Raw genomic sequence first — 17005 nt, forward strand, 5'->3', positions numbered from 1 at the left:
AATCCATCCTGTTGAGGATTTATTGAAACTCATACCCAGGCTGTTGCACACAGAAGTCTGGTGCGTAGCACTAAGGCTTTGTCTAAAATGGCAACTATTTCCTATATATCGGGGCCCCCATAGGTCTCTGTTCAAAAGTAGTGTACTTTCTAGTGAATGGGGTGCAATTTTAGACACAGCATATTATTTATTTGGGGCCCTGGGTACTGTGGGGTTAAGGCAAGGGGAAAGGAGTCCAAATATTGTATGTGTTCTGCTACTGACCGTTTGTGTCAAAAGGATTTCTATGACTCTAAATTCATTAGTCATTCTGTTTTGTGCATTTGTGCTTCAGTGAATTGAATTGGTGTTTTTTTAGAAAGATTAGTTATGCTTCGGAAAATCTCAAATCCAAATGTAGAAACGTTGCACTCCTTCCTCTCTGCTGGGTCGAATACTAAACATGCGTCAAGGTCGGTTGGCCATACCTGAACAGAAACTAAATGAAAAGCCTTCAAGTAATTACTCCGTTTAAACAATCCGTTCAGTCTCTTCACCACCGTTAGCTCAATCAGCAGTAGCACCATTTATGGCCGGCCCGATGAGAGAATCAAATCAAACTTTATTTAAAGTGGACCGATTTATACGTAGTCAAGGGTCATTTTCTCTTTTCTTCCTTTTCTCCTCTCCTCCTGCCCTTTGTCGATAACCCCCTGTGCTCCCATAAGACTCTGTCTGTTTGCTGAGCAGACTTGTGTCGTGTACATGTCATGTCTGTCTTGTGTGATCTGTGTTTTGTGTTGTGTGCTCTCTGTTCTGTGTGCTTTGCCTGTTTGTCTTTCTTTTTTTTTTTACGATCCTTTTCAAAACTATGAAAGTAGTTGAACCTTGTCGACTTCACAGTACATTACAGAGATTCCGATTAGTACCACACACACAAACACATACACAAGCACATACACCAAAACAAAGGTATGATTCTCTTGATATCCATCTTTTGAAGGGAACAATGGAGAATAAAGGAGCTGTTTAAAAATAGCATTCCTTCAGGAGTCTTTTTGTTTGAGGTCTGTACCAAATGGAGCTGTGTGTGTGTGTGTGTGTGTGTGTGTGTGTGTGTGTGTGTGTGTGTGTGTGTGTGTGTGTGTGTGTGTGTGTGTGTGTGTGTGTGTGTGTGTGTGTGTGTGTGTGTGTGTGTGTGTGTGTGTGTGTGTGTGTGTGTGTGTGTGTGTGTGTGTGTGTGTGCGTACATGGATGTGTGCTTGTGTGTACGTATGCCTTTGTGTGTAGGGGGGCATGCATGGACGTGTGTGTGCGCGTATGTGTGTGAGCGTGTGCAAACCACCACACCAGCTCCAGTTAGGCTCTGAGCAGCAGCCCCACTCTCACAGAGTAGAGACAGCTGTGGCAGTGACATGCAGCGCTCCCCATAGGAAGGCCCAGGATGTCCCAGTCTCCACCCCTCTCCCCAGCTCCCTGACTCCCCCGTAGCACTGGCACTCCAGAGACTGAGATCAAACAGCACATTAGACAGCTTGCGCCGAACCCGCCAGCATCCTGCCTCAGTCCCCCGCCTCCACCACCACCACCTAACAGGAAGAACAGAGGTGAGCTACTGCACAGTTAGCCAAGGAGAGAGAGAGAGCGAGAGAGAGAGAGATACAGTGCAAAGTGTAAACATCGTCGCTGCAATCTTCCTTCCACTGTCATCTTCTCTGCCTCATAAGGTTTCTCACATGACCCACTCAAGTGCTTTCAGATCAGTTGTCATGAAGGAAGCTAGACAAGAAATTAGGAAGCCAGTGAAGTGTATTGGGACACAGCCATCACTGGTTACCATTTTAGAATCCAGCCCGTCACTATCAACCTGGAATCACCTCTCTGGGGTTCATACGTACAAGCAACACAGCCGGTATGCAAACGTGGACTACTTCCCAGTTTACAATCACCTCACTTACTCTGCTCTTCAATAACATAAGTCATTCTAATCTCCTCCTCCCTCCCCCTGCCCTGCAGTGAGAAGGCCCTGCTGGTGAACAAATTTGAGCTGAGCATCAAGACGGAGGCCACACAGGGCCTGGTGCTGTGGAGCGGAAAGGGAGTGGAGCGCTCTGACTATATCGCCCTGGCCATTGTGGATGGCCGCGTGCAGATGACCTATGACCTGGGATCCAAGCCTGTGGTGCTTCGCTCGACGGTGCGCGTCAACACTAACAGTTGGATCTGCATCAAGGCCAGCAGGTAAGGCGATGGCGAACGTGACATTGAACAGGAGCAAATCCTGACTTCAACGTGACTAACTTTTTGATTTAGGTGGAAGTTAGGATTTAGCCCTAAGTGAATATTTATATTAGTGATCATTTTTTGATAGAAAAGGACCAAAAAGTGGAAAGGATGTCATGCAATGTTCATCGTAGTGTTCGGCATACAGAGTGTGTTGTTTTCATATTTGCCTTCAATTTCACTCAGCTTGTAAGCAAACCGACAATCTAGCTGTGGGTTAGCGTTCATGCCACAGCATTTAAACGTGGGGTTATGAATGCTATCTCAACCCATTCTGACATATCTCCAAACCCGCGTCATCCTTCTACATAGTGAAGACTTGATACCTTTAAAACCATGGAGGTTGGTCTCATTTCAGCTCATTGGGAATGACAGCGATGCCTCCAACAAACTGTTGAGTGACTGTCTGCATCTGAAATGGCACCCTATTCCCTATACAATGGACTACTTTTGACGATGGCTCATACAGGCTCTGGTGAAACGTAGTGCAAAATATAGGGAATAGGGTGCCATTTCGCACCCACTCTCTCCCCCTTCGCTCAATCAACTGCTAAGCACATAGGCATCAGACTTGATTTCTCTCAATTTTTACTACAAGCCAGTTGAAGTGAAATTGAGGACAATACCCAGACAGGCTGTAAACAACTCCCTCTTTCTCTCCCTATCTCCCATCTCTGCCTCTACCTTCCACCTTTCTGCCTCTCTCCCTCCCCACCCCCCTCTCTCAGAGCACTTAGGGACGGATCTCTCCAGGTGGGCAACGAGGCAGCAGTCACGGGATCGTCGCACCTGGCAGCCACTCAGCTGGACACAGACGGAGCTCTCTGGTTGGGTAGGTGGACTAATAAGCCCGCAACCGGTCTTAGGGTTAACACACAGTGAAACAGACACACGGAGGCAGACACAGATGTACAAACATACACACACCCAGATGGGAATGCACACATGCAGACACACGATAGACAGACAGACAGACAAATCAAATAAATGTTTATTTGTCACATGCGCCACATACAACAGGTGTAGACCTTACAGTGAAATGCTTACTTACAAGCCCTTAACCTGTCTAGGATCAGCGTGGCGCTAGCGGCACACCCCCCCGCCCCCCCACTGAAAAACCAGTGCCGCGAAATTCAAAAAAAATATTTTTTTTAAATATTTAACTTTCACACATTAAAGTCCAATACAGCTAATGAAAGACACAGATCTTGTGAATCCAGTCAACATTTCCGATTTTTAAAATGTTTTACAGGGAAGACACAATATGTAAAGATGTACATCTATTACCTAAAAACACATTAGCATAATCCACCATCTTTTATTTGTCCACCAACACCAGTAGCCATCACCAATTCGGCTAAACTAAGATATTTATAGCCCCTAACCAACAAAAAAACTCATTAGATGACAGTCTGATAACATATTTATGGTGTGGGATAGGTTTTGTTAGAAAAAAGTGCATATTTCAGGTAGATGGCATAGTTTACAATTGCACCCACCATCACAAATGGACTAGAATAATTACAATGAGCAACGTGTTTACCTAACTACTAATCATCAAACATTTCGTAAAAATACACAGCATACACGAATCGAAAGACACAGATCCTGTGAATACAGACAATATTTCAGATTTTCTAAGTGTCTTACAGCGAAAACACAATAAATCGTTATATTAGCTTAGCACATAGCAATTAGCAGCCCAGCATTGATTCTAGCCAAAGTGAGCGATAAAAGTCAACATCGCCAAAAGATATTAATTTTTTCACTAACCTTCTCAGAATTCTTCCGATGACACTCCTGTAACATCACATTACAACATGCATATACAGTTTGATCGAAAATGTTTATATTTAGCCACCAAAATCATGGTTAGACAATGTGAAATGTAGCTCAGCTGGTCAGAAAATGTCCTTGCGCCACTTAGACAGTGATCTACTCTTATACATAAATACTCATAAACGTGACTAAAAAATATAGGGTGGACAGGGATTGATAGACAATTTAATTCTTAATACAATTGCGTTATTACATTTTTTAATTTATCCTTACTTTTCAATACAGTTTGCGCCAAGCGAAGCTACGTCAAAAAACATGGCGTCCTAAGCCACTAAAATGTTTCGACAGAAACACGATTTATCATAATAAAAATGTCCTACCTTGAGCTGTTCTTCCATCAGTATCTTGGGCAAAGGATCCTTTCTTGGGAGAAATCGTCTTTTGGTGGAAAGCTGTCCTCTTGCCATGTGGAAATGTCAACTGCGTTCGGGATGAACTGAAAAGCGTGCCCAACTTTTCACATCGTTGCAAAAATAAATGTCCCAAAATCGCACTAAACGGATATAAATTGCTATAAAACGCTTTGAATTAACTACTTTATGATGTTTGTAACTCCTATAACGAGTGAAAAGATGACCGGAGAAATATAACAGGCTAAACTAACGCTTGGAACAGGAGAGGGTCGGTGTCTTCCACGCGCGTTACGCAGCAAGAAAAGACTTGCTAGCTAAAGGTTTTTTTCATTTGTAGGGCCTGTGAACGCGCAATCGACCCCGTTGGAATCGTCATCACGTAAAGGCATCCAGGGGAAGACGTAAGAAGTGTCCGTATAGTCATAGCAACGACAGTGCCCTTTTAACTGACTTCAGAAAAGTGGCCAACATTTCTCAAATCTGACTCCATGTCAGGGAAATTGCTGTAGAATGGGCTCTGTTCCACTTAGAGACAAAATTTCAACTCCTATAGAAACTATAGACTGTTTTCTATCCAATAATAATAATAATATGCATATTGTACGATCAAGGATTTTGTGGGAAGCCGTTTAAAAAATTAGCCAAATTAGCATAAATAGTCTAAACAGCGCCCCCATCCCCAACAGGTTAACGTCTTTGATATAGGGGGCAGCATTTTCACTTTTGGATGCATTGCGTGCCCATAGTGAACTGCCTCCTACTCTGTCCCAGATTCTAATATATGCATATTATTACTATTGGATATAAAACACTCTGAAGTTTCTAAAACTGTTTGAATGATGTCTGTGAGTATAACAGAACTCATATGGCAGGCAAAAACCTGAGAAAAAATCCAAACAAGAAGTGATAATTCTGAGACTGGTCAACGTTCAACTCATCACCTATTCAATTCCCTGTAAGATATGGATCTGTTTGCACTTCCTATGCCTTCCACTAGATGTCAACAGTCTGTAGAGCATGGAATGAAGCCTCTAGTGTGATGTGGGGCCGGTGGGAGGTGTTTCAGTCATTGGTCTGGCAGAATGCCAGTTCCTGGTCATGCGCTTTCCTCATGATATCACCTTGCGTTCCATAACTTCTACAGACACGAAGGAATGCTCCGGTTGGAACGTTATTGGATATATATGATAACAACATCCTGAAGATTGATTCTCTACTTAGTTTGACCAGTTTATTCAACCTGTTATATAACTTTTTGAAGTTCTCATCCGAGTTCGCCTGCATCTGCGCGAGCGTTTGGACATGAGCACTAAACATGCTAGCAAAAGTAGCTACTTAGACATAAGTAATGGACATTATCGAACAAAACAACGATTTATTGTGGAACTAGGATTCCTGGGAGTGCATTCTGATGAAGATGATCAAAGGTAAGGGAATGTTTATGATGTAATTTCGTATTTATGTTGACTCCAACATGGCGGAGAAATGTTGTTATTTTTGAGCGCCGTCTCAGATTATTGCATGGTGTTCTTTTTACATGAAGTTTTTTTTAAATCTGACACAGCGGTTGCATTAAGAACAAGTGTATCTTTAATTCTATGTAAAACATGTATCTTTCATCAAAGTTTATGATGAGTATTTCTGTTAATTGAAGTGGCCCTCTGCAATTTCTCCGGATATTTTGGAGGCATTTCTGAACATGGCGCCAATGTAAACCGAGATTTGTGGATATAAATATGCACATTATCGAACAAAACATAAATGTATTGTGTAACATGTTGTCCTATGAGTGTCATCTGATGAAGATCATCAAAGGTTAGTGATTCATTTTATCTCTATTTCTGCTTTTTGTGACTACTATCTTTTGCTGGGAAAATGGCTATGTGGCTATGTACTGAGCTAACATAATCGTTTGGTGTGCTTTCGCTGTAAATCCTTTTTGAAATCAGACATGTTGGCTGGATTCACAACATGTGTAGCTTTAATTTGGTGTCTTTCATGTGTGATTTCATGAAAGATTGATTTTTATAGTAATATATTTGAATTTGGCGCGCTACATTTTTTCTGGCTTTTGACCAAGTGGGACGCTACCGTCCCACATATCCCAAAGAAGTTAACCAACAATGCAGTTTTAAGGAAACGAAGTGTTAAGTAAAAAATAGATACAGTTGAAGTCGGAAGTTTACATAAACTTAGGTTGGAGTCATTAAAACTCATTTTTCAACCACTCCACAAATTTCTTGTTAACCTCTCTGGGATATGTGGGACGGTAGCGTCCCACTTGGCCAAAAGCCAGAAAAAATGGAGCGCGCCAAACACTGCCCAAACACACTATACCAGGCGGTGTCAGAGGAAGATGTTCAAGGTTCTACAGTCAATCACGGATTACAAAAAGAAACCAGCCCCGTCGCGGACCAGGATGTCTTGCTCCCAGACAGACTAAGCAACTTCTTTGCTCGCTTTGAGGAAAATACAGTGCCACTGACACAGCTCGCTACCAAAACCTGCGGACTCTCCTTCACTGCAGCCGATGTGAGTAAAACATTTAAACATGTTAATGCTCGTAAGCCGGACATATTCAATCAATCCTTATCCCAGTCTGCTGTTCCCACATGCTTCAAGAGGGCCACCATTGTTCCTGTTCCCAAGAAAGCTAAGGTAACTGAGCTAAACAACTACCGCCCCGACGAGACGGCCTACAAGGAGGAGGTAAGGGCCCTCGGAGTGTAGTGTCAGAAAAAGAACCTCACACTCTACGTCAACAAAACAAAGGAGATGATCGTGGACTTCAGGAAACAGCAGAGGGAGCACCCCCCTATCCACATCGACGGGACAGTAGTGGAGAGGGTAGAAAGTTTTAAGTTCCTCGGCGTACACATCACGGACAAACTGAATTGGTCCACCCACACAGACAGCGTTGTGAAGAAGGCGCAGCAGCGCTTCTTCGACCTCAGGAGGCTGAAGAAATTCGGCTTGTCACCAAAAGCCCAAGCTTTTACAGATGCACAATCGAGAGCATCCTGTCGGGCTGTATCACCGCCTGGTACGGCATCTGCTCCACCCACAACCGTAGGACTCTCCAGAGGGTGTTGAGGTCGGCACAACGCATCACCGGGGGCAAACTACCTGCCCTCCAGGACACCTACACCACCCGATGTCACAGGAAGGCCATAAAGATCATCAAGGACAATAACCACCCGAGCCACTGCCTGTTCACCTCGCTACCATCCAGAAGGCGAGGTCAGTACAGGTGCATCAAAGCAGGGACCAAGAGACTGAAACAGCTTCTATCTCAAGTCCATCAGACTGTTTAACAGCCACCACTAACATTGAGTGGCTGCTGCCATAAATATAATAAATGTATCACTAGCCACGTTAAACAATGCACTTAATATAATGTTTACATACCCTACATCACTCATCTCATATGTATATACTGTACTCGATACCACCTACTACATCTTGCCATCTTTATGTAATAAATGTATCACTAGCCACTTTAAACAATGCCACTTAATATAATGTTTACATTCCCTACATTACTCATCTCATATGTATATACTGTACTCGATACCATCTACTGCATCTTGCCTATGCCGTTCTGTACCATCACTCATTCATATATCTTTATGTACATATTCTTCATCCCTTTACACTTGTGTGTATAAGGTAGTAGTTGTGGAATTGTTAGGTTAGATTACTCGTTGGTTATTACTGCATTGTCGGAACTAGAAGCGCAAGCATTTCGCTACACTCGCATTAGCATCTGCTAACCATGTGTATGTGACAAATAACATTTGATTTGATTTAAAGGACATGGACTAGTGACCGAGGTACTGTTGAGCAACATATCGGGTTAACCTGAAATCTGACGCACATAGTACATTTCTGTCTGTAACAATGGTAGAAGTGTGCCAGGAATGAGGAATACGCTCACTATGCATTGCAATGGATGTGAGAGAAACTCGCTGGCATGAAAAGAATTGGTCAGAAATGTAAGATGACTGAAAGAGTGTCCAACTCTATTCCGGTATTGATTTGAGAAATGAAAAGCAATCTGACAAAAGTCAAAAGTTTTCTTTTCTCTGGAATTTGAAACGACCGAAGAAGCCTGTTATCTTTTTGAGTTCCATTTGACCTGAACTTCGCTCAGCGAAATGGCTTTTGAAGTAGCACACGCTGAAAGATAGAATATTCTGGGGAAATGGAGCTGGTAGAATTTTTTTCCCTTGAAATGCATTTGGTCGTGTAAGGTGTTGGGAAGGTGTGTGTGGGTGTTTTGAGTTAGGAGAGCCAGCAGGTAGAAGAACACATGACACACACACATAATCCCTCTCTTTCTCACACGCACGCGCGCACACACACATAATCCCTCTCTTTCTCACACGCGCGCACACACACACACACACACACACACACACACACACACACACACACACACACACACACACACACACACACACACACACACACACACACACACACACACACACACACACACACACACACACACACACACACACACCGCTGCGGATCCAAACAGGTGCCGAGCACGCCCTACAGCTAGAATACATTATCCTTTCAGCAGGCCTCACATCAAGCAGCTCCTCGCTTTCAAATCTTCCTCTTTCACTGCTCATCATTAATTAATCTTTTACTCGCATAAAATTAGCCCTATCGATCCCCGATTCAGAGGCACGCAATTCGATTAGAGGGGACAGAGAGAAGGGGGGAAAGAGCTTGACGGAATGGCCAACTCGGCGCAGCAGATTTAACAGGGACAAAAGCAGGAGAGGGAAGAGAGAGGGAATAAGTGGAAAATTGTGTCTTTGAGAGGGAAAGAGATATAGACAAAGAGTGTGTGAAAGTGTTTGATAGAGAATGAGAGACAGAAAACGAGAGAGAAAGATAAATCCAGGGGAATTATCAGAAGACGGGCTCCCCTTGGAGTGAACGAGAGAGGTGATTGCTAGTGACTGTACTGCTAGAGCAGGCCTCCAGAAAGGACCACCTGTTTGATATGCAGTTTGTTCCTGTTCACCAGAGCTACATGTCTCTTTCTCATCATCTACAGCCAGTGTCAACATCACACAGTACTTTACAGCAGTTTGTTATCCTTTGTGGCAGGACACAGGCTGCTTTGTGGGAGATGCAAGGATGTGACCTCAATCTGTGGGAGTGTGGGGGTGCATGCATTTGTTGTGTGTCTGGCCATGCACCTCAGACACTGTGTTCTAAATCGCCCTCTTTCTCTTCCCCTCTTTTCCTCCCCCTCTCTTTCCCTGCCCCTCTCTTTCCCTCCCTCTCACTTTCCCTCTCTCGTTCTCTGTCTCCAGGTGGCTTGAAGGAGTTGATGGTGGCCCCCGGGCTGCCTAAGGCTTACAGCACGGGCTTCGTTGGCTGTGTAAAGAACGTGGTGGTGGACGGCATGGAGCTTCACCTGGTGGAGGACGCCCTCAATAGCCCTAAAATATTACACTGTTCCGCCGCTGATTCCAAAAAATAGCCTGGCTAAACCACCCCCTTCATAAACTACATGTCTAATGCTGTAATTAAGTTCTATTTTTGTATAATTGTCATCGCTTTTTATATTGGAAAAAAATAATACATTGTTTTAATTTGTTTTATTTTGTGTTTATATACTGTATTTTTTTTGTTTGTTTATCTACGCCTCACGTTCGTTCATTATCCCCTCCTGAAATGCCGGTGTAAATACCTTGCGTATATGCGTACATTTGTGTGGCGTCGCAAGACAAGGCGAAAGTTGTATTAATTGTATTTGTTATTTTCAAACAAACGCGAACAAAACCTCCCTATCGCTCATGACTTGAACACTGGTGAACCACATTGGTCCTCTCTATTATTGTCTTGTCTTGGTGTCATATCAGTCACTACCATCCAACACAGCCTATAGACATAACCCTAACTCTACATACAAACATTCCCGTGTGAGGCAAATGCAGTAGAGATATACTGCAGTTACCTGTGTCATGTTCATTAGAGCACACTGTTACAAAACGTTTTACAACATTTTGCAACGAAAACAAGCGTGTCTTATTGGTGCCTCATGAACACAACTCTGGTATCAGAGAACCCTCTGCTTGCCCCTGATAGGACACAAGTGTATTCAAATATTAGTTAAGAATGAGTTTCGCCTGATCAAACTCTTCAAACTCCTCATACAGCGCAAGTGCTCTGTTGGCTCTGAATCAATGACTGAGTCTCCTTTTTGAACAACGACAAAGTGCCCTGCATTCCAGAACAACGTACATATCATAATTTCAGAACATCAGTCAAGAAATGTAATAATAATTTACGTCAATAAATGTAATAAATATAGAGTATATAAATACCTGAGACTGTGAATATGTAAGATTGGTTCTCTTCTCATGTATTGTGCTTCTCATGTATTGTGCATATTCTGTTTTACAATCAGTAAAGCTAACAATGACCACTAGTTGCATGCAGTTTCTGCCGTGTTGATTTTGTTTTGTTTTTGCTCCGCGAATGTCTTTTCATTTTCTGAGGCGAACGTGACAGCGGTCAAGTGGATTATTTTACTCTCACCTGATTTCACCGAGCTTGTAGAACTATTTCATTTGGCTGGGTTCTTTTTTGAAAATGGTGTAACAGAACAAGTTGTTGTTTTTACCAGAACTGGCCTGATGGAGGAGCTGTAAGATAAGGCTAAATAGAGGACACAGCTAGAGGAAGAGGAGAGATACCATACCAGGTGGGCAATGGGACCCTTCAATGCTCAGTCATGGAATGTTCAGTCATCAATGAAATCTTTCAAACTTCAGAGTAAAAAATGTTTCTCAAATTGAAATGAAAACTGGTTTATACTCTTGCATTAAAGTAGAGCGGTCCATCTCTTTTTTTATCTTTTTTTACCTTTATTTAATTAACTAGGCAAGTCAGCTATGAACAAATTCATTTTTTCAATGACGGCCTAGGAACAGTGGGTTAACTGCCTTGTTCAGGGGCAGAACGACAGATTTGAACCTCTTGCTGTTGGAAAGGGGATAATGTGATAAGTTGGGATATTGGGCAGCAAAATTTAAAGAAAGAAAACTGCATAATAATTGCATAATTGCAAATAAACATACTAATACATGGGTCTGTATTAAGATGAATTCTGTAACATCCAAAAACTGCAATGACTGACATAAACCCACTCTGTTTTGATATAGAAGATACTTGGCAATATTGTTCACGTCATATTTTCCCCTTCTGAAACAAACATTCATTGATGACTGAACATTCCATGACTGAGCATTGAAGGGTCCCATTGCCCACCTGGTATGATATCTCTCCTCTTCCTCTAACCACCATTTTGTACGTGTAAATTTAGCATTGTGCAAAACTGTGGAGGTTATGTGTTTAGTACTATACACTGGAACCCAGAAGCCTGACTTGTCTATTCACGACACACAATAATTATGTTCCCCATGTCAATGGGGAAGGAAAGGGGAGGGGAAGAGCATTGAAGCATATGGCTTTTGAGTCAAATCAAGGACTAGTTTCCAAAGCTAAGACCAGTAACCGTGTGTGCGTGTGTATGGTCTACACCACTGCATTTCTATGTTGTGTTACTGTTGAATTGGACCTATTCCGGTAGGTGTGGGATATGTCCTGTGTTATTGACACTCAGAAGTGACACTGGCTCAAGAGTTAGACGGGCACAATCTAATGGCGGGGTAGTTTAAACTGTCTATGAATTGCCTTAAAACAGGTCAACGGCTTACCAGTTGACAAAGTCATTGTCCATACTGTTCTGTGCTCTTATTTTAGCCAGCATACTAGCCTCATCATCCCCATCGTGTAAATTAATATATAATAATTATATTCATAATAATGCTCATTACAAGTCATCGGAGAGCCTAAAAAATGTCTGCCTCTGGCTTTTACAGAAAATATACTATTTACTGTTTGAATCTATTTTCTGTTCCTTATTTATGTCTTCATGTGGATTCCCCTATCGACTGGCCTCTAAACTGCTGTTTGATTGGGATGCTCCTGAAGGGCCGTGCACCGAGTAAGAGTGGCATGACCTGACCGTTACTAACTTTATGACCTTTGTCTTTTGTTCCTACCACCATGAAATAAAATGTCAAACAGACCTGCCTCTGTCGCCTGTCTCCGTGGAATCCATCTCCTTCCGTCAAAACAACATCAGGATTACTTAACGCCTTTGTAAGCAAAACACCTTCATAAGCAATGCATAACGGCATTATAAGCACTAGCTAAACATTGATCGACGCTTACCGTACACGGTATGTCAATAACAACATATGTTTTACTCGTGCTTATCAAAGTGTTACTGATTCCTAACCAACCTTATGTAGTTTTACTCTTGGATGGTTGAATTATATAAATGTACATTTGTGCAGAATGAACTGCGGCCTTTACAATTCAAGCCATAGCTGAATGAGAGCTTGTGTAGGAGGGCACACATTCCAACATACGAGTACCTCCACAGATAACTATGAGTTCAGGACTAATGTAAAGTTGGAATGTCAACATGTGCGAAAATTAGATGGACAGGCAGGCAGCAATGCCATTCTCATTATTATTCTGAGTTCAACTCATGTGGGCTTTTGGACCGGCATCAGAGTGTAAAGCCTCCAGCCAGCTAAGCACATTTCAAGATTTGTTATTTTTAACAGGGAATACATTATTAAATTATTATCTTTACAAAGGTCAAAGGAGATTTATGAATTATGCAGCAATGCCGGGCCTTCATCAGATATCCTGAGCAGCAGAGGAGAGGCGGCTAGCCTGGAGATGTGTGGGGGAAAAAGCAATTTCATCCATGAGCCTTTCTCCTGACATAACTGCAAAAATAAAAACTCACTGTGTTTGATTTCTGCGGTCCAATGTGAAGTAATGATGAAATTATCCGAGCTCGGATAAGAGGGCTCTTTTCTCTTTGGGAGGGGGGATTTCTAGCTAGGCTAGTGTTGGCTGCAATAAAGGCTCTATTTATCTGGCCTTAACAAGGACCTAGCTGTCCTGCTATCAGACTCTCTCTATCCCTTTTGTTTATTTTTCTGGGACTTTATTTTGGACCAGAGGACTCTTGAGTCTCAGGTTGAAAATATCAGCCTGGAACCAATCACATCGGGACAGAAAGAGAGGAGAGAGGTCTTGGCCTGGTTCTATGGGACCGTTCTACGCTGCTGAACACTGAGCTTCAGCCGGCATACACAGTCACCCCATCCCATGGGCTCTTTTATCATGCCGACAGCCGACTGTTTACCCAAACCAAACAGAGCATGATTGTAATGGTTCCAGCAACTAGGGTGCACGCTTAACCAGGTCAGCTTAAAGCAGCTTGGTTTGGCTCGGATGGATTCGGCTCAGTAGTGTGAAAAGCCTTACGTTTCCTAATTCATTTAGAGTATCCCATTACACCAACTAATGGTCTGGGTCTGGATGAATCATTTGTCTGTCTTGCACCTCTCGTTCTCCGCCACCAAGCACCTTTCTGTCAATGGCAACCTGGATGTCACATAGCAATAAATCTGCTAATTCCATTTCAGTGGATCTATCAGTTAAACTGTGAGTGAGGGAAGGACAGTGGAAATGGGTAAAGGAAACCATTTCAAAGGAGTTGGACCCAGCCTTGCTCTGCACAACAGTGTCCTCTCTATACATGCTCAACATTCTGGTAGTAAACTCAACCTCAAACATTTCCACGGCATATTCAAATCAAATGTATTTATATAGCCCTTCTTACATCAGCTGATATATCAAAGTGCTGTACAGAAACCCAGACTAAAACCCCAACAGCAAGCAATGCAGGTGTAGAAGCACGGTGGCTAGGAAAAACTCCCTAGAAAAGTCAGAACCTAGGAAGAAACCTAGAGAGGAACCAGGCTATGAAGGGTGGCCAGTCCTCTTCTGGCTGTGCCGAGTGGAGATTATAACAGAACATGGCCAAGATGTTCAAACGTTCATAGATGACCAGCAGTGGTTGTCCAGGGTGCAACAGGTCAGCACCTCAGAAGTAAATCATTCAGAGTATCTTTACCGCTCCTGCTGTCTCTAGAGAGTTGAAAACAGCAGGTCTGGGACAGGCAGCCCATCCGGTGAATAGGTCAGGGTTCCATAGCCGCAGGCAGAACAGTTGAAACTGGAGCAGCAGCACGGCCAGGTGGACTTGGGACAGCAAGGAGTTATCAGGCCAGGTAGTCCTGAGGCACAGTGAAAATGGAACAAACCGTTATCCATGGCTCTCAAGTTATCTACTTTGGCTTTAATACCAGTCCCTAGAATTCCCTAAAAGAGCAATGACATATCAATTACATTTGAATTCAACAGAATTCACTCTGTGTTGTGTTACTGGTATCTGTTAATGAGGCTATCATACAGAACTACAAATGCCTGTCTCAAGCTTTACGTCACTCACCAAGCCATGATGATCTGGATGAGTCTGTCGAATCAAGGCAAGGGTAAGAATCTCTGGATTAAAGAGCTGAATTATCTGTTAGCCAAATTTAGTAATGAATAAATTGCCTACATTTATTTAAATTCACATTTCTGTGTCACGTTCCTGACCTTATTTCCTTTATTTTGTCTTTGTTTAGTATGGTCAGGGCGTGAGTTGGGGTGGGCATTCTATGTTATGTGTTTCTATGTTGGGTTCAAATGTATTAGCCTGATATGGTTCTCAATTAGGGGCAGGTGTTTTACGTTTGCTCTGATTGAGAACCATATTAAGGTAGGCTGTTCTCACTGTTTGTTTGTGGGTGATTGTTCCTGTGTCAGTGTTTGTACCACACGGTACTGTTTCGTTTCTTTCGTTCGTGTGTTCCGTCCTTTTACAGTAGCTACCCTAGTATTATTTTGATTTTGCCTTTTGAGAGGTTTCGGAGATGAACTGATTAGCATCCTCTCTTGAGTCAACAGTGTGCTTGCTTTACTTTACTGTGTTTGCTGTTGCCCTCTTTACCGCAGATCATTAGTATAGCTAGCAGGCAGTATTGATGGAGGAAAAATACAAGCCATACAGTCACATCACAATATTATTGTGGATGATATTATATCAATACTTAGACTCCAAGTATCGATTTGTTATTTTTTAAACAAAATCTAAGGTAGCCAAAATAGTGAGCCAACATAGTGATCCAACATGTTTTTAGCACTTATTTCCCTGACTGATCAAAATTCATTTTCTCATGTACTCTCTTGTCTCTCTGCAGCAGACAAATACTGAGCAATATGTTTGGAATGCCAAACCGCAATAAAATCACAGTCTCGAATCGCAATACATACAGAATTGTGAGAATCAGGCCTCCTGAGTGGCGCAGCGGTCTACGGCACTGCATCGCAGTCCTAGCTGCGTCACTACAGATCCTGGTTCGATCCCAGGCTGTGTCGCAGCCGGCTGCGACCGGGAGACACAATTGGCCCAGAGTCATCCGGGTTAGGGGAGGGTTGGGCTGGCCGGGTTGTCCTTCTCCCATTGCGCTCAAGCGACTCCTGTGGCGGTCCGGGCACAATGCACGCTGACATGGTCGCCAGGTGTACGGTGTTTCTTCCAACACATTGGAGCATCTGGCTTCAGGGTTAAGCGAGCATTGTGTCAAGAAGCAGTGCGGCTTGGCGGGGTAGTGTTTCGGATAATGCACGGCTCTCGAACTTCGTCTCTCCCGAGTCCGTATGGGAGTTGCAGCGATGGGACAAGACTGTAACTACCAATTGGACATCACGAAATTGGTGAGAAAAAGGGGTAAAACAATTACATTGAAACAAAATATATAAATACAATTTTGAAAAAAAAAGGTTAGTGAGAATCTCAAAACAGTGGAAAGAAAAAGTATGTGAACCCTTTGGAATTATCTGAATTTCTGCATAAATTGGTCATAAAATTAGATCTGATCTTCTTTTAAGTCAAAACAACAGACAAACACAGTGTGCTTAAACGAATAACACACAAATTATTGTATTTTTCTTGTCTATATTGAATACATCATTTAAACATTCACAGTGTAGGTTGGAAAAAATATGTGAACCCCTAAGCTAATGACTTCTCCAAAAGCTAATTGTCAGTCAGCTAACCTGGAGTACAATCATTGAGACGAGATTGGAGATGTTGGTTAGAGCTGCCCTGCCCTATAAAAAACACTCACAAAATTTGAGTTTGCTATTCACAAGAAGTATTGCCTGATGTGAACCATGCCTCGACCAAAAGAGATCTCAGAAGACCCAAGATAAAGAATTGTTGACTTGGATAAAGCTGAAAAAGGTTGCAAAGTATCTCTAAAAGCCTTGATGTTCATCAGTCCATGGTAAGACAAATTGTCTATAAATGGAGAAAGCTCAGCACTGTTGCTACTGTCCCTAGGAGTGGCTGTCCTGCAAAGATGATTGCAAGAGCACAGTGCAGAATGCTCAATGAGGTTAAGAAGAATCCTAGAGTGTCAGCTAAAGACTTAAAGAAATCTCCGGGATATGCTATCATCTCTGTGTCTGAGTATACAATATGTAAAACACTTAACAAGAATGGTGTTCATGGGAGGACACCACGGAAGAAGCCACTGCTG

At 42.7% G+C, this 17005-nt stretch overlaps 1 protein-coding gene across 5 annotated transcripts in view; it reads left to right on the forward strand.

Annotated features, from left to right (window-relative positions):
- The window catches only part of LOC129860448 (agrin-like), a 368127-nt gene extending 355551 nt beyond the window's left edge, over positions 1-12576 (forward strand). For all 5 annotated transcript variants that reach the window (XM_055930837.1, XM_055930838.1, XM_055930840.1 and 2 more), the window contains 3 exons: positions 1996-2220; positions 2991-3094; positions 9791-12576. In XM_055930837.1, the coding sequence (XP_055786812.1) occupies positions 1996-2220; positions 2991-3094; positions 9791-9960 (499 nt within the window). In that variant the 3' untranslated portion in view covers positions 9961-12576. The remainder of the gene's footprint in view (positions 1-1995; positions 2221-2990; positions 3095-9790) is intronic.
- Positions 12577-17005: the final 4429 nt, after the last annotated feature.

This window comes from Salvelinus fontinalis, chromosome 8 (genome assembly GCF_029448725.1).
Source record: "Salvelinus fontinalis isolate EN_2023a chromosome 8, ASM2944872v1, whole genome shotgun sequence".
NCBI lineage: Eukaryota > Metazoa > Chordata > Actinopteri > Salmoniformes > Salmonidae > Salvelinus > Salvelinus fontinalis.